Below are 19969 nucleotides of genomic sequence, written 5' to 3' on the forward strand. Positions count from 1 at the left end.
GACGAGAGGCAATTGCCATCAAATATGGTACTGCCACCTACTGCCTCGGCAAGATACTTCTTCTGCCACCAACTCGACTGTGAACCAGAGATGCTGAAGGCGTGAGTGCATACACTTTCATACTTGTCCCCCATGGGAATTGAACCTACAACCCAGGAATTGCAAGTACCATGCTCTACCAACTGAGCCACACAGGACACCTCCCATTTGGATTTCCCCACCAATTTCATGGTACTATTGAGCCTTGTGTGTCTCAGCCTTCTGATTACACTTTCCTCCCTTCTCTCTTGGCCTGAGGACCTCCCTGCCCCCAACTTTTCATGTATCTTATAAAGGTGTCTTCCGTTTCTCTCCCTGTTCCACAACTCTTGCCATTTGTTTTTAACCACTGTTCTTAAGAGCCTACTTGGCGATAACATCCACCTCCTCATTCCCCTTAACTCCCACATGAGCTGGTAACCAGAGGAACATCACCAATACATCTGCTTCACCCTACACAAGCACTAAAAAACCTCATACAATACATCCGGTCTGCTCTGAGACACAGATGCATTTAGGCTGATCAGTGCTGCACAGGAGTCAGAGCAAATTACCACTGTCTGGCCTCACCTCCTCCACCCACTTTGTAGACAATAGTATGGCCAACAACTCCATTGTGTAAACAGATAAATTATTTGTTGCTCTTTTTGTCCCTGCCACCTTAAACTCAGGAACACTAAAAGCTGCACCTATCTTTCCTGTTTTAGGGCCCTTAGATCCATTTGTGAATATATTCAAGAAAGGATAGTAATGTGTTCCTAAATGTACTTACAACTGAATCTTCTCATTCCTCAACATCAAGAAACCTAGAAACCTTCAAGAAACCTAGATCTATGATAGAGTCCTTTAGGTGCCTTTTGGCAAACTCCAAGCGGGCTGTCATCTGCCTTTTACTGAGCAGTGGCTTCCGTCTGGCCACTCTACCATAAAGGCCTGATTGGTGGAGTGCTGCAGAGATGGTTGTCATTCTGGAAGTTTCTCCCATCTCCACCGAGGAACTCTGGAGCTTTGTCAGAGGGACCATTGGGGTCTTAGTCACCTTCCTGACCAAGGCCGTCCCCCCGATTGCTCAGTTTAGCCGGTCGGCCAGCTCTAGGAAGAGTCTTGGTGGTTCCAAATTTCTACCATTTAAGAATGATGGAGGACACTGTGTTCTTGGGGACCTTCAACGCTGCAGAATTTTTTTTGGTACCCTTCCCTAAATCTGTGCCTTGACACATCCTGTCTCGGACATCTACGGACAGTTTCTTCGACCTCGCGGCTAGGTTTTTACTCTGACATGCACTGTGAACTGTGGAACCTTATATAGACAGTTGTGTGCCTTTCCAAATAATTTCCAATCAATTGAATTTACCACAGGTGGACTCCAATCAAGTTGTAGAAACATCTTAAGGATGATCAATGGAAACAAGTCTCATAGCAAAGGGTCTGAATATTTATGTAAATCAAATATTTCTGTTTTTTATTTTTAATACATTTGCAAAAATGTAATATGTTTGTGTAGATTGATGAGGGAAAAAAAATAATTAAACCAATTTTGGAATAAGGCTGTAAACGTAAGAAAATGTGGGAAAAGTCAAGGGGTCTGAATACTTTCCGAATGCCCTGTATATGAAGCCTCCTCTCAAGATACGCAACGGACCTTGTTATTCTTTCAATATGACCAGTAGGACTCTTTAAGGTGTGACATTTGTGAAAAATGTGAACATTTGTGAAAATATTGCAATTCAAGATTTTACTTTTGTGAAATGTTTATCTCATGCAAAATGCTAGATGCAATTAACAACTCAGTGAGGCCAATTTTTTTTTTTTAATTCAAGCTATTTTATTTCCCCTTAACAATTAGTTATTAGTTTACAATATATATTGTGTACACAAAAATAGATAGCATACATTTTCCTCCAAATTGTCATGTTTTTGTTGACTTCTCTTTGCATTACTCTCCCACCAATGTTGATCATTTGTTGATATTCTTCAAAACATCACTGTGTTCGGTTGTAGTGAGGAAACAAATGTGAAAATATTATAATAAAAACAATATGACACAACCAATAATTTGGCAACAATTTACTATATTTACTACAATTTACTATATTACATTAGTTCACAGAATGAACTCACATGGATCTGTCCCTTGCTGCGAATGCACAGTGCAAGCTTTTTCAGGAGATTGTAGTACAGGCGAGCCTCTGGATCTTCCTCTGGAGTGACATTAGACCTATGACAGTTTTATTTTATTATTATAATTGCCATTGGCTGAATTTGCTCTCCGTTTCTGCACATCTCTCCGATTCAGCTTCTGCATATCTCAAGTTCTGAACTATAGCAATTATAGTCATTTCAAAGCCAATTTGACTTACATGCTCTTTTTCTCTCTCTGGTTGAGCAGGAAGTTGACAAAATTCTTCTGCACCATGGAGTCCATGATTTTGCTCATGTCACTGGCGATGGTTGACTCTGCGTATCTTCTCCCCAAACCATGTCCATTTTCTGTGAGACTAACAAGCAGACATGAACACAAACATGCGAGAGGAATGGACATATTTGATAATGCAGGGGACTCAACATCAAAATTAAATATGATCAGACATCTCAAACGCAGGATGGGAATCTTACCTGTTCTCGTCAGACTGGGACAGGACTTCAGCACGCAGCATCCCAGCCACGCAGAGAACCACCAGTGAAAACAAAGCTACCTTCATGGTGACAAAACTAAACGAGGAGAGAAGCGAGAGGCAGAGAAAGTCAGGAAGAGAAAAAAACATGCAATTGTGGAGAATGTCTTACACTTACAATACAGGGGTTCCTTTATATTTCTAAATAACTGTTATATTTCTGTAAATGTATTACACATATAGTAAGCTAGACACAAGAATGCATGTATTAAGTAGAAATGTATAGTTGAAACAACAGAATACTGGAAGGGTATATTTTGAAAACTATCTTACCTTGTGAATGGATATTCTTCAGTGAGAGATGCAGGCTTTTTGTGAATTGATACAAGACATTGGTCCTTTTATACAGTTTCTCACAGGTGATTTGTGGCAACACCGGCATATCAACAGGAATAACACCTTAGTTCCACTACATTAGGGCAATAATATACACATACTTCCGATAAGCAAGCTTTCTAATAAATTCAAAACTGAGTAAAATAATAGGATGTTTAAAATTGTTCCCTAGATTGGAGGTAACTACCCTTAATATGATCAGTGTAAACCTTTCTGGGCTATTAGGCTAATCTGAATGGTGCTAGATGGGAAACAATTGAGACGTGAACAGCTTAATGGTCACACTAGAAGATAAGGGAATGAAGTAAAAGGTGAATGTTTTCAATGCTGTAACCTGTTTTGGGTTACGTGTAGCTAAATTTAAATCTAAAATGGTCCTTGAGATCGGAAAACATGATTTGTCTTACATATGAACGATGGTGTAATGGTAAATATGCTAATGCTGTTACTGTTTGTTTTTTATTCATCATGGTCATTTTAGGTTGCTGAAGGAGTGACAAGGCTAAACCCACCTATCAAATGAAATTGTATTTGTCACATACTTTGTAAAAAATAGGTGTAAATTAATAGTGAAATGCTTACTTACTTACTTCCTAACAATGCAGAAAGAAAAAAATATGTAAATAATATGCATCACAGAGAAAGCAGAAAGCACCAACACATCCCCGTCGTCTCTACCTTGCCGGCCGAACCTCAACTAAGCCCTCGTATTCATCCCTAAAAGCAAAAACATGGAAATGTTTATGAGTACAGGATAAAGAGCACACAGGTGTGACATATTGGTGATGGAAGAGAATCACCTGACCAGTGGTGATTTTAGCATGTGAATCTTGGTGTGGCAAACTAAAAAAAATGCTTTTAGACACATCCCAGCAAATCCACTACATAACACAACACAACCCTAAACAATGCATTAATTGGACTATAAGGGTGACAAACGGTGCCCACTAACTGTTAGGGCCTACATAAAGCTGTCCCAACAACAAAGTCCCAACAGCAGTTCCAACACCTTACCACTGTTACACCTGGCTATCAGCGGAGCCTTGTCTGGCAGATTTTTAAAAAATTCAGCCTCATTTACTGCCTTTTTAAAAACCATAGCTGATATGGTTTACTTGCTTAAACAAATGTGGTTTCAACTGAGATGTACAAATGATGGCATACGGGGACGACAATACATAATTTCGGTTAAGACATTAATGATTGAGCTATGATGGACATAGTCAATATACCTATTTGTTCAGCACTTTTGAAATGTACAGCGACAGAATTCAGAACTTAGACCGTTCTTACAGTATTCTCCCTGTAGCTCAGTTGGTAGAGCATGGTGCTTGTAACGCCAGGGTAGTGGGTTCGATCCCCGGGACCACCCATACGTAGAATGTATGCACACATGACTGTAAGTCGCTTTGGATAAAAACATCTGCTAAATGGCATATATTACTATTATTATATTATAAATAAAGGGGGCATATTGTGGTTTAATTTTGGTAGATGTTATTTACAATAATCTTTACGGGTGCCATTAATTGTGAAACCTTGATTTGGAGGACATTGATTTTTAATTAAATCAATAAATTATTTTGGTTGGTTCCATTGAAACATTAATAAAGTACAGTATTTGTCACATGTTGGTATTTTAAGTTTATCTCTATTATTATATTGTTTATATTTGTTTAAGTATTGCTTGTGCATTGGCAGTCAGGGTGCCAGTAATTTTGGAGACCACTGTAAGTAGACAATGAAAGCTCTTACAATATTCAATGATGACATTTCTCTGAAACAGGCTATAGGCTACATTTGCACCACCAAGTCAGAACAGTAGGCCAAATTATGAGGGGAAAGGGGACCACATTTTTAGGGTAAGGCTCATGGGCTACGGACAGCTTACTACACAACATACACTTAGTATAAATATCTCCCTGGCATAGTACATAATTTATGCAGCAATAAACAACACATTTTTGGACTCATCTTGTTGTGCTGTGCTCACTTGAAAAGGAAGGTGGCGCGGCGGTCCTTCATGGGAAAATTTTGTCTTCAAACTTTGTCATTAAAATCTGTAATTCTCTGGATTTATGGTGCTTTCAAGAAAAAAAAACAGGGTTTAATCATGATGTTAGTAACCTTCAGGTCGGAGCTCTAGAAAGAACGCAGAGTTCCCGATTTGGAATGCCAGGTTGGATGACAGTTCAAAATGTATTTTCCCAGTCGGAGGTCATTTTTTTCAAAGTTCCCAGTTGTCTTGAACTCACTGAAGTCTGATATTTCCCAGTTCAGAGTTTCCAGTTGTTTTGAAAGCAGCAGAAGTCATGTTGGATTGACAGCATGTTCAATTGTATATGTTTATTCTTTGGAAAAGAGATCTTTAAGCCCAGACTTGGACCACACATCAACTCCACTGAATAGCTGGCTAGTGATTGCTTTGCAATGCTTGCAGTTAGCCACTGATTCCTTCCAAACCACTTATTGTTGAACTTGCGATTTACAACTTGTTGTGTAATGTTTATGTCCAATGGTCGATGAGCACCGCTAAGTTTTACCTATAATTTCTCTTCAAAAATTTGCCAGTAGTCTTGATTCATGATGGTAACTGCTAACTCACTAGTTAAGATGTTGACATGATCAGTCAAATCAAAGCTAATGTAGATATAAAGTGATTTGACATAATTTTATCTGTGGCCAATGATCTTGAGCCTTCTTGGATGGGCACTTCTAATGTAACTCTATGGCTACACCAAAGGGGCTTGATTTAGATGCACTATTGTAAAGTGGCTGTTCCACTGGATGTCATAAGGTGAATGCACCAATTTGTAAGTCACTCTGGATAAGAGCGTCTGCTAAATGACTTAAATGTAAATGTGCCTCTTGAGCTCTCCCGTAGATTTTGTGGTGACATAGTTTCCCATGAGTGAAAGAACACTGAGCCAATCACAACGCAACTACAGAACATTACCAACCCCTTCACTCCGTATTTTCCGCTGGTTGTCCCACCCACAGAAAGCACTGAGCTAGGCTGAAAAACCTGCATTTTGGAGCTGCCTTTCTCAAGAAAGCAAAAAAGAGACCATGTTTGTATGCGGCTTTATTAACTCAATAATTGTGTTATTTTTTACACTTAGGTTGGAGTCATTAAAACTCGTTTTTCAACCACTCCACAAATTTCTTGTTAACAAACTATAGTTTTGGAAAGTCGGTTAGGACATCTACTTTGTGCATGACACAAGTAATTTTTCCAACAATTGTTTACAGACAGATTATTTCACTTATAATTCACTGTATCACAATTCCAGTGGGTCAGAAGTTTACATACACAAAGTTGACTGTGCCTTTAAACAGCTTGGAAAATTCCAGAAAATGATGTCATGGCTTTAGAAGCTTCTGATAGGCTAATTGACATAATTTGAGTCAATTGGAGGTGTACCTCTGGATGTATTTCAAGGCCTACCTTCAAACTCTGTGTCTCTTTGCTTGACATCAAGGGAAAATCAAAAGAAATCAGCCAAGACCTCAGAATTTTTTTTGTAAACCTCCACAAGTCTTGTTCATCCTTGCGAGCAATTTCCAAATGCCTGAAGGTACCATGCTCATCTGTACAATAGCACGCAAGTATAAACACCATGGGACCATGCAGCCCTTATACTGCTCAGGAAGGAGACGAGTTCTCTCTCCTAGAGATTTATGTACTATGGTGCGAAAAGTGCAAATCAATCTCAGAACAACAGCAAAGGACCTTGTGAAGATGCTGGAGGAAACCGGTAAAAAAGTATCTATATCCACAGTAAAACGAGTCCTTTATCGACATAACCTGAAATGCCGCTCAGCAAGGAAGGAGCCACTGCTCCAAAACCGCCATAAAAAAGCCAGACTACGGTTTGCAACTGCACATGAGGACAAAGAATGTACTTTTTGGAGAAATGTCCTCTGGTCTGATGAAACAAAAATGAAGCACGAGGGTGGCAGCATCATGTTGTGGGGGTGCTTTGCTGCGGGAGGGATTGGTGAACTTCACAAAATAGACCTCATCATGTGGAAGGAAAACTATGTGGATATATTGAAACAACATCTCAAGACATCAGTCAGGAAGTTAAATCTTGGTCGCAAATGGGTCAATCAAATGAACAATGACAAGCATACTTCCAAAGTTGTGGCAAAATGGCTTAAGGACAACAAATTCAAGGTATTGGAGTGGCCATTACAAAGCCCTGACCTCAATCCTATAGACAATCTGTGGGCATAACTGAAAAAAGAGTGTGCAAGCAAGGAGGCCTACAAACCTGACTCAGTCAGGAGGAATGGGCCAAAATTCACCCAATTTATTGTGGAAGGCTACCCGAAACGTTTGACTCAAGTTAAACAATTTAAAGGTAATGCTACCCAAATACTAAATGAGTGTATGTAAACTTCTGACCCACTGGGAATGTGATGAAATAAAAGATGAAATCATTCGCTCTACTATTATCCTGACATTTCACATTTTTAAAATAAAGTGGTGATCCTAACTGACCTAAGACAGAGAATTTTTACTAGGATTAAATGTTAGGAATTGTGAAAAACTGAGTTTAAATGTATTTGGCTAAGGTGTACGTAAACTTCTGACTTAAACTGTACTTTCAACTGTAATGACGGTATTCTTAGAAACATAGTTACATTCGTAACTTCCGTTATGGTATGGGCAGGAAAGGGTTCCGGACAACAAACACAATTTCATTTTATCTACGGCAATTTGAACGCACAGAAATACCATGACGAGATTCTGAGGCCCATTTCTTTTACATTTACATCATTTTACATTTAAGTCATTTAGCAGACGCTCTTATCCAGAGCGACTTACAAATTGGTGCATTCACCTTATGACATCCAGTGGGACAGTCACTTAACAATAGTGCATCTAAAACTTAGGGGGGGGTGAGAGGGATTACTTATCCTATCCTAGGTATTCCTTAAAGAGGTGGGGTTTCAGGTGTCTCCGGAAGGTGGTGATTGACTCCGATGTCCTGGCGTCGTGAGGGAGTTTGTTCCACCATTGGGGGGCCAGGGCAGCGAACAGTTTTGACTGGGCTGAGCGGGAGCTGTACTTCCTCAGTGGTAGGGAGGCGAGCAGGCCAGAGGTGGATGAACGCAGTGCCCTTGTTTGGGTGTAGGGCCTGATCAGAGCCTGGAGGTACTGAGGTGCCGTTCCCCTCACAGCTCCGTAGGCAAGCACCATGGTCTTGTAGCGGATGCGAGCTTCAACTGGAAGCCAGTGGAGAGAACGGAGGAGCGGGGTGACGTGAGAGAACTTGGGAAGGTTGAACACCAGACGGGCTGCGGCGTTCTGGATGAGTTGAAGGGGTTTAATGGCACAGGCAGGGAGCCCAGCCAACAGCGAGTTGCAGTAATCCAGACGGGAGATGACAAGTGCCTGGATTAGGACCTGCACCGCTTCCTGTGTGAGGCAGGGTCGTACTCTGCGGATGTTGTAGAGCATGAACCTACAGGAACGGGCCACCGCCTTGATGTTGGTTGAGAACGACAGGGTGTTTAAAGGTATCTGTGACCAAGAGACACCGTACCAGTCAAAAGTTTGGACACCTACTTACTGTTTTTTTTTGTGTGCTATTTTCTACATTGTATAATAATAGTGAAGACAAACTATGAAATGACACATGGAATCATGTAGTAACCAAAAAAGTTACATCTAAATATATTTTATATTTGAGATTCTTGAAAGTAGCCACCCTTTGCCTTGATGACAGCTTTGCACACTCATGGCATTCTCTCCAACAGCTTCACCTGTAATGCTTTTCCGAAAGTCTTGAAGTTCCCACAAATGCAGCTTTTCCTTCACTCTGTGGTCCAACTCATCCCAAACCATCTCAATTGGGTTGAGGTCAAGTGATTGTGGAGGCCAGGTCATCTGATGCAGCACTCCATCATTCCCCTTCCTGGTCAAATAGCCCTTACACAGCCTTGAGGTGTGTTGGGTCATTGTCCTGTTGGAAAACAAATGATAGTCCCACTAAGCACAAACCAGATGGGATGGAGTATCACTGCAGAATGCAGTGGTAACCATGTGTTAAGTGTGCCTTAAATTCTAAATAAATCAGTGTCACAAGCAAAGCACCCCCACACCATCTCCTCCTCCATGCTCCACTGTGGGAACCACACATGCGGAGATCATCCGTTCATCTACTCTGCGTCTCACGAAGACATTGCGGTTGGAACCAAAAATCTCAAATTTGGACTCATCAGACCAAAGGACAGATGTCCACCGGTCTAATGTCCTTTGCTCATGTTTCTTGGCCCAGGAGAGTCTCTTCTTATTGGTGTCCTTTAGCTGCGGTTTCTTTGCAGCAATTTGACCATGAAGGCCTGATTCAGTTTCCACTGAACAGTTGATGTTGACATGCGTCTGTTACTTGAACTCTGTGAAGCATTTATTTGGGCTGCAATCTGAGGATCAGTTAACTGTAATGAATTTATCCTCTGCAGCAGAGGTAACGCTGGGTCTTCCTTTCCTGTGGCGGTCCTCATGAGAGCCAGTTTTATAGCGCTTGATGGTTTGTGTGACTGCACTTGAAGAAACTTTCAAATTTCTTGAAATGTTTCAAATTGACTGACCCTCATGTCTTTAAGTAATGATGGACTTTACTTATTTGAGTTGTTTTTGCCATAATATGGACTTGGTCTTTTACCAAATAGTTATATCATCTGTATACCACTCCTACCTTGTCACAACCCAACAGATTGGCTCAAATTCCACAAATTAACAAGGCACACTTGTTAATTTAAAAACATTCCAGGTGACTACCTCTAAGAAAGAATGCCAAGAGTGTGCTACTTTAAGGAATCTCAAAATAAAATATTTTTATTTAACACTTTTTTGGTGCCCACAAAAAGTACATGATTCCATATGTGTTGGATTGGATTTCTGCATAAATTGGTCATCAAATTTGATAATGTAGAAAATAGTAAAAAATAGAAAAACCCAGGAATGAGTAGGTGTCCAAACATTTGACTAGTACTGTATGTATCCCAGTCGTCATGTGAAACCCGTAGATTAGGGACTAAAGAACTTCAATTGACCGATTTCCTCATATGAATTGTAACTCAGTAAAATCTTTGAAATTGTTGAATGTTGCGTTGATATTTCTGTTCTGTATATATCAGGGGTGTCAAAATCGTTCCATGGAGGGCCAAGTGTCCACAGGTTTGTCCTTTCAATCAAGTCAATCCAGGTGACAGGGATTCATAAATCAAGTAAAAGGGAGGAGCTAAGACCTGCAGACACTATGCTTTTCAAACTCATGAAAAACACACCCTGACCTTATGCCCTTGGGGGAAATCTCCACGGACATATTTGTCGTCGGTCCAAATGATTACCCAAGCAAGGGAAATGTGCAATTTAAGCCCCTCGGCTTTAATGACGTTAGCGAGTGTACAATTATGTTCACTTCTGTGCATGAAAGCCCCCATAATTCAATTTGCGCTGTTTTGTCCATCCGCTAAGCCAGCCAAAACTTAAACGTCAATATGGGGTCAACATACAATTAAGTAAAAACGCATGTAAATAAATTAAATTGTACTAATGCACAAACCCGTCTGGTAAATGTTCTTGTTTGGTTAGCTTTTGGAAGTTGTAGAAAACATTTTCCTTCTAAAGTTCCATCTGGACAGGCTAACAGTTGGCTAATTAATTGTCTAGCTATCATACATATTGTAACGACACTGGGTTTATGAGTGCTGAGTTCGACTGCCGCTCGAGCATGCTTTTGCTTTTCAGTCGATAGCGCGCTGGACATCGGGATAGAGGGTTCAAGCCCTGCTGTTCCATTACACTGGTGTCAGAAGTGGGATCGGACCTTGCATCCGCGACATTGCGTGTGCTTGGCCGGTGAGCGCGTTCCTGTAAGACGTAGAAGTCGCAAGCTAACGCGAGGACGCGCTCTTTGAAAGGAGGGAGTAGTCATTTAAGACCCACCCTATCCCCTCAGGCCTCAAATTAAGTGGACACTTCTGATGACGTGTCATGACGTCAGATGAGTATACACTTAACAGGGTGAGGGAGGAATTATTTTTAAATGGACCACCCTTGGCTGGAAATTCCCTCCTTCATCCCATGATTGTTTTCATCCACCTGTAACTGGTGGGCGCTTTGTGCTACAGTCAATTGTGTCTACTAATATTAAACAATTTAATTTACACCTACTGTATGATAGCTAGCAAATATTAGCCTGCCTAGCTGGAACTTCTGAAGGAATTTTCTACCAAAAGATAACCAAACATGAACTTTTTACGAGACGTGTTTGTGCCGTCATCTTCATTCGTAGCACAATTTCACTTATTTGCATTCATTTTTACTTACAGTTGTATGTTGATTTTTCCATTGATGTTTAAGTTTCGCTGACTTTTCTTAATGGAAGTACTATCGTCCCGAATTGAATTATGGGGAGTATCAAATCAAATCAAATCAAATTTATTTATATAGCCCTTCGTACATCAGCTGATATCTCAAAGTGCTGTACAGAAACCCAGCCTAAAACCCCAAACAGCAAACAATGCAGGTGTAAAAGCACGGTGGCTAGGAAAAACTCCCTAGAAAGGCCAAAACCTAGGAAGAAACCTAGAGAGGAACCGGGCTATGTGGGGTGGCCAGTCCTCTTCTGGCCTCGAAGTGAACATAATTGTACACTCGCAAAGCCGACTACAAACGTGGGTTTACGTTGCAAACTTCCATTGCTTGGCTAATCATTTGGACCGTTCACCAAGATGGCGACGTGGATTCCCCCAAGGGTATTAAGAGGACAAGTGGACGAGGGTGTGTCTTTTATTAAGCGTTTCCAGCTCAATGCTCCCTACTGAAGCTTTTCTGCAACTTCATTCTTCCCAAAACATAAACATTTGTCGTAATTACGCATGCGCAATAAAAAGTCTGCAAAATTAAGGATAACACAAAATACCATGCTATTTGAAACTAAGATAACTTATTCTCAGTAGGGTGTGTTACATAGGTCCTCTACATCCCTATCGCATGCAGCGAGTCTTTGCTTACGACCCTTTTCCAGTACGCGACACAGTGACGTCACGCAAAGATGTGCGCGGCTGTAAGAAAGCCATGTCAATCTGCACCCGTTCAACAGTCTAGATTTATTACTTCTAAACAAAAAAGCTTTTTTGGCTTCTCATACTCTTACAATTGTGTTTTGATTCTTGCTTGAACAGTCGCTAAGGTTATATTAGGTTATGATCTTGGCAAAATAACTATTTTGGATGCAGCAGTTGTTAGCTAGAATGCTAACGCTTATTGCTCGGCTGTAGCAAAGGCTAGCTGAAGAGCCATTTTATTGGAGTGTTGTTGTTTTTTGAAGTATAATGCGCTCAATTTCTGATGATGACCAACACATTATATTAAGCAGGACATTTAATACGAGCCTTCAAATCCAAAATAAGTGTGAAATGCACTCATGCAACATGTAAATAGATGCTTTTTTTGCTGGCGTTCTATAAGAACTCCCCCCGGTTTTCCCACCAATTTGGGCTTATCGCCCTCGTGCGGCAATGTTTGCAAACACAGAAAGGGGTCTGTACTATAATGTTTTTCATCAATGCGTGCAGGACCAAAATGGAGGAAATGTCGAAGTGCTATCACTTGTTAAAGCACGAGCCACTCTAGCCAAACGATATCCCCGCGCGTCCTTGTGGCTTGCAATATAATTGGCTAACTACCAAACCTTCCTGCAGGACCATGAGGGTGTGCAAACTATATTTTTATCCGATTGTAAAATAATAGACCATACGTAGCAAGCTAGTTAGCTAGCTAAATGCTAACTAGATGCTGGGAGAGTTTTTGTTACCTTGTTTGTCCCGTACAGTTAGTAAGTTAGCTAGCTGAAATTGTGAATGTTTTTAGATGTCCAACTGGTAAAAATGAAGCTCAGCAGTCAGACGCAGTGCAGTATTTTATGCGTCAGTCAGTTGTAGTTAGTGTCGAGGTTGCCAGTGATGGAGCAACATGGTGCCCAGCGTAGCTAGCTAGCATTTTTCGTCTGTTATTTAGACCCGTTAACTGTTATGTTAGTTTCAATACTGATAAACACTTCTTTCTGTTACAGGACGAAGTCTGATCCAGGCTCAATGAAACCGAAAATAGACTCCAATGACACTTGACTGTTTTGCAAGACAAGCAGTTATTCTGTCATGTTAGTTCAATAACACCTGCGTTTTATTAGCCATGACTATGAGATCAACTTTGTTTGCTAATGCAGGATTTAAGCTGGACACAGAGAAACTTGACTTTGACAAATCACAAGTGGGAACTGCAAACGTCGTGAATTCCATAACCATCAAGAGAGAATCCTGTGACTTTGTCATTGATGTCCATGACGTACATGGGGCAATCCACAAGACTGGAGGGGAGCTCCTCAGCAAAACAAAGCTCCTAGACCAGAATTACATCATTCGGACCCCAGTGGCTGCTCAAAATAAAGCGGAAGGGGCACTGGTTCAAGGCGACAATTGGGGAAGCACAGGGGTGCTGTCATCTTCTGTCAGACAAATGGGGGGTGAGGGAATCCCAATTAAAGGTAAACTCATTCTGAGTGACAGTATGGATAATACAGAGTTGGTTTCAAACAATAACTCCAAGGATGCTGGTACTGATGAGAGCACCAGAAGGGTCTCCCCTGGAGGAGTTGTCAACACTGCATCCATTGAGCTCAGCACAGATGGCAAGTGGAGGAACATCAGGAAAACCCCTGCTAACCCCCACACACAGGCCACCTGCCTCCAGCAGATTCTCCTGCTTCAGCTGGACTTGATTGAACAACAGCAACAACAGCTGCAGTCCAAGGACAAGGAGATAGATGAGCTGAAAGCGGACAAGGAGACGGTATGCACGGTATCTGGAAGTGTCTAATTGTTTTTAGATGACAGTAAGTCTGTCATTTCTTTAGAACCAAATCATTTATGAAAACATGTCTGCATACACAGTTGCTGGCGCGTATTGAGCGTATGGAGCGCCGTTTGCAGCTGACGAGGAAAGACCCACGTGATAAGCGCCTATTTCAGCCGCTAAAGCCCTGGACCCCAGATAAAGAGGACCTGTGGGATCTAGAAGTGGGTGACAGCCCCCAGACTCCCACCCCTAGGTCACTCCCCTTCAGCCGAGGAGACAAAGGCCTCAAAAGGTAACATCACAATACTACTCTGCATTCACTTCTCAGTCAAACTCTCTTTCATTCACTAATCTCTCTGCTCTGCCCATGCAGGAAATTTTGCTTCCTGGACTCCAAAATCCAGAAGTCACGAGGGGGCAAAGGCTCCAAGTTCGCCCCCTCTAAGTCAGAGTGTGGAGCTGGCTCTCCCCATCAGAGGGAGCTGCGCAATAAAGAGACCCCGGAGAAGACCGGGTTTGGTCGGTCAGCGGTAGAGGGGGGTACTCTGCAATCGAGCAATGAGGACCCGGAGCTCACCGCTCGGATGGAGGAGCTCCCTTTCATGTCGACTACTGAGATGTACCTGTGTCGTTGGCATCAGCCTCCCCCCTTCCCCCAGCGTGAGCCATCCCCATCCCCCAAAAAAGAGGAGGTTGTGGCCAGTGAGTAGACCCACCACACAAGCCAGTTGTTCAGTTCTAAGTTTAAAGCTGTGTAGTATTGCTTCACAAATAAAGAAGAATAAAGTAGAATCCAAGTAATAATTAGGCTTATGTCTCTTACAGAATAGTATGTGAACCCTTTAGAAATACCTGGATTTCTGCATAAATTGGTTATCAAATTTGATCTGATCCTCATCTAGGTCACAACAATAGACAAACACAGTCAGCTTAAACTAATAACACACAAACAATTATACGTTTTCATGTCTTTATTGAACACACTGTGTAAACATTCAGTGTAGGGTGGAAAAGTATGTGAACCCTTGGATTTAATAACTAGTTGACTCTCCTTTGGCAACAAACTCAACCAAACGTTTTCTGCAGTTGCGGATCAGACCTGAACAACGGTCAGGAGGAATTTTGGACCATTCATCTTTACAAAACTGTTTCAGTTCAGCAATATTCTTAGAATGTCTGGTGTGAACCGCTCTCGAGGTCATGCCACAACATTTTAAATCGGGTTGAGGTCAGGACTGACTGGGCCACTCCAGAAGGCGTATTTTCTTCTGTTGAAGCCATTCTGTTGTTGATTTGCTTCTGTGTCCTGTTGCATCAACCAACTTCTGTTGAGCTTCAATTGGCGGACAGATGGCCTTGGGTGTTCCTTCCAAACAACTCAACTTTAGTTTAATCTGTCCACAGAATATTTTGCCAGAAGCGGTGTGGAACATCCAGGTGCTCATTTGCGAACTTCAGACATGCAGCAATTGTTTTTTTTGGACAGCCGTGGTGTCTTCCCATGAAAACCATTCTTGTTTAGTGTTTCACGTATCGTAGACTCGTCAACAGAGATGTTAGCATGTTCCAGAGTTTTCTGTGGGTCTTTAGCTGACACTCTAGGATTCTTCTTAAACTCATTGAGCATTCTGTGCTGTGCTCTTGCAGTCATCTTTGCAGGACGGCCACTCCTATGGAGAGTAGCAACAGTGCTGAACTTTCTCCATTTATAGACAATTTGTCTTACCGTGGACTGATGAACATCAGGGCTTTTAGAGATACTTTTGTAACTCTTTCCAGCTTTATGCAAGTCAACAATTCTTAATCTTAGGTCTTCTGATATATTTTGTTCGTGGCATGGTTCACATCAGGCAATGCTTCTTGTGAATGGAAAACTCCAATTTTGTGAGATTTTTTTATAGGGCAAGGCAGCTCTAACCAACATTTCCAATCTAGTCTTAGTGATTGGACTCCAGGCTAGCTGACCCCTGACTCCAATTAGCTTCTTTTTTTTTGACCTACACTGTGAATGTTTAAATTATGTATTCAATATAGACAAGGAAAATACAATAATTTGTGTGCTATTAGTTTAAGGACACTGTCTATTGTTGTGACTTAGATGAAGATCAGATCAAATTTGATGACCTATTTATGCAGAAATCCTGGTAATTCCAAATGGTTCACATACATTTTCTTGCCACTGTATACACTGTTCTGTCTTCCAGTCCCCTCTTGGAGGGAAAACATTATGGAGCCCTTGGATGAGGAAGCTGCCAGTGTCATCCCAGAGGTGAGAGAGGACAGGCTATACAATTACAGAATTGTATAGAGATAAAGTCAAAAATAAAGTAATACCATACAATATTCACCTCGTCATTTGTCCATGCAAATTGTCCTTAACCACATCAACCATGTTTTTGTGTTATTATACCAAGATGTTGGACGACAGTGTCTTTTTGAAGCGCCATGCAAAGCTGGAGTTGGATGAGAAGAGGAGAAAAAGGTACAAATGGGTTTTACGACTTTGAAGTTACTCTCAATGCCTCATGAACCATCTTTATCCTCACACACTAAGGCTCCTTTTGTGTTTGTTTTTGTGTAATTCAATCTTGATTTACTACATTGAGTCACCAGCGTTTTCATCCTTTCCTTGCGCTCTCATATTCCCCTCCGTAACTGTCCTGTTTTTTGTAGATGGGACATTCAGCGTATCCGCGAGCAGCGCATGTTTCAGCGTCTGCAGCAGCGCATGAACAAGAAGAAGGGGATCCAGGAAAGTGAGCCAGAGGTCTCATCGTTTTACCCGGACACTGAAGATGGTATGACTGGCCACTTCATCTGCTGTGTAAACATGTCGTTTTCTTCTCAGAACAGTGAAGTTGCATCACCTTTAATACTGTTAATTTAGTTGCAAAAGTTTTCCGAGCGATGTTTTCATTGCACGCAGACACTCTTGATTCCTTTTCTTTCCCTTCTCTAGTCGAGTCCATAATCATCACCCCTTTCCTGCCTGTGGTGGCCTTTGGCCGGCCATTGCCGAAGCTCACTCAACAGTAAGTCTTTGTATTTATGATTTCCACCACCAGTAGTTCTCTCTCTCCCTCTCCCTTTCTCTCTCGCTCTCCCTCTCCCTTTCTCTCTCGCTCTCCCTCTCTCGCTCTCCCTTTCTCGCTCTCCCTCTCCCTTTCTCTCTCGCGCTCTCTCTCTCTCTGCAACACTTGTTGTAGTTTCAGTTCAACATGCCGGAATCATCTTATCATGGCACCCTTTTCCAAGCACCTGGTCCAAACACACACAGATGCATAGATGTATTTTTCATGCAAAGGATATAGGTTGTGATGTACTATTCATATGCAGAGATGTTATTTGTTTGTCTTTTTTTTTTGTCAGGTTTTGCCATTTTCCTATAGGTTCACTTTTCTGTTCGGCTTTTCGCTGGACATTTCTTTGTACAGTGAGTTAGGGGATAAGTTAAGAATGTAAATCATTACGCCCACTAGCTTGAGTTCATCCATTACTATGCATAATTTATTTTTCAAGATGGTACCATGGTGCAGGTGGCGGGGCAGGGCGAGTTTCACAGAAAGACCTTTCATCAAAATGCAAGTATTTATTCTTCCCCATAAGTATGTCTTTTAAGTTAAGTAAACTGGACATTTGTCACCCAAAACACTCGTCTGAAAATCAATCATTTTCTTGCCTATTCTTTCCTCTGTTCTTAAAGAAGATGATTTACAAAAGCAGGTTAATATGAATGCACACTGGTGTAAATTCAAAAAGGGTCTCATGAATGATTACTAATGCCATTTTGAAGACGTGGTGAGGGACTTAACATAGAATCTGAAGGGGTAAATATTGACACTGGATATTTAAATAACAGTAGTTTTGCTAATCCTTTAAAGAAAATTCACAAAGACAAAAAAAACAATAATGCACCTTCCTAGATAAAAAATGTTATACATTTGTCCATTCCAACAGTCATTAATATTATTATTAACATGTCTGCATGCTGAAAACAATTTACACATGATGTGCCAATTGAATGATAACCCAATGTGAAATGCTTTTCAAGTTACAGGGGTCCTATTTTCCCGGTGACCTTTCCCTGATTTCTCCAGGCAACTTTTCAATTGCTGAAAATGTGTCTTCCTCTGTAGGAACTTTGACCTGCCTTGGCTTGACGAGCGAAGCCGCTGCCGCATTGAGGTGCCCAAGAAACACACACCACACCGGACCTGTCGGAAGTGAGGTGGTATCTGCGTGTGTCATGCAAGAGAGAGAGCGCACCCTTCCTTTCCCAGATGTGAAAAGTTTCATTTTGTGGGTTTTGGCCGTCAGTGGTGTTGCAGGCACCTCTCAGTAGACTGTGGAAAAGTAAACCACTGTCTTCCCGTGTGGTTACTTGCCAGCTGGGGCCTGGAGACGGAGCTGCTGGAGATAAAGAAAATGGCTACCAATTTGGTTAGCTATGGTAAATTTGGTGCCCAATCTACTCAAAAGGAATTAAATGCTGCCCCCCCCCCTCCCCCTTAGATAACAGACCCCCTACTAACAACTTCGTGATTATAAGGTAAAACACAACTGTTACTTAATGTCTGTAGTAAGTAACTATTTTCTGTGAAGCAAACCTGGGGAGCACAAACATTTCCCAAATGTTTTGGAATTCGGTGTAATGTAATACTTAATTACTGCATCATCACTAAAATGTGTAACTTTTGATTATTACTACATTGTTACATAGTTGTCAACCTGACTTAACTTGGGGACTGTGATCTAAAGGGTAAGAGAAGTGATATTTTCCGATTTGACTGAATGTCAGTGCTTGAATTGTACAATATGCACATTGCTACAACTAACCCTGTATGCTGGAAGCTCCATTGGCATTTACATGCTCGGTGTTTTGCTTAGATTGAAACTGAACTATTTTCCCTGTCTGTGTATTAACTGTAATAATATTTCCTTGTGTGGACACCGCTTCAAGCGAAAGGTTTTATTATTGTGCACTAAAGTGTGGATATATGTTTGATCTTCCCTCTGCATGTATGTTTAATCACAAATGCAGTAAATATGAGAAATGTCCTCTGATGCTAAAATGATTGAACATACTTTGCATCATGAAGAGAAGTTGGTTGTTTAAAAAAGGTCAGATTAATTTGAGAACCATGGGTCTTCTACAGTATGCTTATCATGCGAGTCTGCATGGTCTTTTTTGAGGTGACAACTCTTCCAAGCGATATCAACTATCAGCATGGTAGATCTGTAAATGAAACATTTCCTCTGAGTACAATTCCGAGAAGAGTAATATCTGATTTAATTTCGAAAGCATGACTCTGGCTGCATTATTCATAAAGCACTGCTTTGTTTAGACAACTGCCTTGTTTCTAGAAAATTCTCTGTGAGGAATTTGCTCGTGTTTTTCATTTTAGGATGTTTTTTCCATCATGACATCACAAATTGCAGTAGACAATTGAGATGGATATCAGTTTGGAAAACATGGGTTGGCATTAGAGTAGCCTAATCAGCTAGAGTGCTCAAACTTAAATCTGGTTATTTTCCTTCTCTTAAATGCTAGCTATATCTAACGATCTTGGCATCGAGCACCTGGCGATGTTAGGCTTGTGTTCTGTCATGTGTTATCGCGTCAACATTTTTACTTATGGCTCGATGGCTTCCTGGCTCTCCGACGCTACAGACCACACAATACAGGCTGGTTTTGAAATAATGCTTAATTGTTCTTCTGTACATAGCTTTCAGGAACAAATGTTGTAAATATGAAATACATGGCTTATTTTTGTATTATTTAAATATTTGTGTTGAGTACATTCAATATTGTTCTATGATAATTGATTGTATGTTGACAAAATAATTTACATACGTTTGTTTTGGAATAAAAATAAAAATTGAGTTTAGTCTTCAATTCTCTTTCGTTGTTTGACGAGTTCTGAAATGGATAATGGTAGGCCATATCCATGAGGAGAGAACTCAGGTTTCCCCAATAGTATAATTTTATTTATCCGTTTTACCAGGTAAATTGACTGAGAACACGTTCTCATTTGCAGCAACG

General features: G+C 41.1%; 2 protein-coding genes across 5 annotated transcripts; one reads left to right on the forward strand and one right to left on the reverse strand.

Annotated features, from left to right (window-relative positions):
- Positions 1-1845: 1845 nt before the first annotated feature.
- LOC124048275 (gastric inhibitory polypeptide-like) lies at positions 1846-3767 on the reverse strand. Its single transcript, XM_046368895.1, has 4 exons — positions 2656-3767; positions 2400-2537; positions 2161-2257; positions 1846-2024 (listed from the first exon to the last, which is right to left on the reverse strand). The coding sequence occupies exons 1-4, from the start codon at positions 2802-2804 to the stop codon at positions 2022-2024; spliced, it is 387 nt and encodes a 128-aa protein (XP_046224851.1). The 5' UTR covers positions 2805-3767; the 3' UTR covers positions 1846-2021.
- Positions 3768-11723: 7956 nt separating this feature from the next.
- Positions 11724-19809, forward strand: msl1b (MSL complex subunit 1b). Of its 4 annotated transcripts, XM_046368894.1 has the most exons (10): positions 12100-12783; positions 13145-13920; positions 14022-14218; positions 14300-14628; positions 16131-16195; positions 16341-16408; positions 16600-16724; positions 16886-16958; positions 17446-17507; positions 18063-19809. In XM_046368894.1, coding segments are annotated over exons 2-10 (1578 nt in total). In that variant the 5' UTR covers positions 12100-12783; positions 13145-13263; the 3' UTR covers positions 18065-19809. The 4 variants fall into 4 exon arrangements, with proteins under 4 accessions (XP_046224848.1, XP_046224847.1, XP_046224849.1 ...); XM_046368892.1 differs by lacking the exon at positions 12100-12783 and adding an exon at positions 11724-11850 and having other exon boundaries at positions 17446-19809; XM_046368891.1 differs by having other exon boundaries at positions 12097-12783; positions 17446-19809.
- Positions 19810-19969: the final 160 nt, after the last annotated feature.

Source organism: Oncorhynchus gorbuscha, linkage group LG11 (assembly GCF_021184085.1).
Source record: "Oncorhynchus gorbuscha isolate QuinsamMale2020 ecotype Even-year linkage group LG11, OgorEven_v1.0, whole genome shotgun sequence".
Taxonomy (NCBI): Eukaryota; Metazoa; Chordata; class Actinopteri; order Salmoniformes; family Salmonidae; genus Oncorhynchus; species Oncorhynchus gorbuscha.

Excerpts from the sequence above, each read along its gene's own strand:
- LOC124048275 (XM_046368895.1), bottom strand. The coding sequence starts at position 2,804 with ATGTTTTTTTCTCTTCCTGACTTTCTCTGCCTCTCGCTTCTCTCCTCG. Across the intron at positions 2,538-2,655 it reads TCCCAGTCTGACGAGAACAG|TCTCACAGAAAATGGACATG; the intron begins GTAAGATTCCCA and ends TCTGCTTGTTAG. Across the intron at positions 2,258-2,399 it reads CAGAGAGAGAAAAAGAGCAT|GTCTAATGTCACTCCAGAGG; the intron begins GTAAGTCAAATT and ends AAACTGTCATAG.
- msl1b (XM_046368892.1), top strand. The coding sequence starts at position 13,264 with ATGACTATGAGATCAACTTTGTTTGCTAATGCAGGATTTAAGCTGGAC. Across the intron at positions 14,629-16,130 it reads AAAAGAGGAGGTTGTGGCCA|TCCCCTCTTGGAGGGAAAAC; the intron begins GTGAGTAGACCC and ends TCTGTCTTCCAG. Across the intron at positions 16,196-16,340 it reads CTGCCAGTGTCATCCCAGAG|ATGTTGGACGACAGTGTCTT; the intron begins GTGAGAGAGGAC and ends TATTATACCAAG.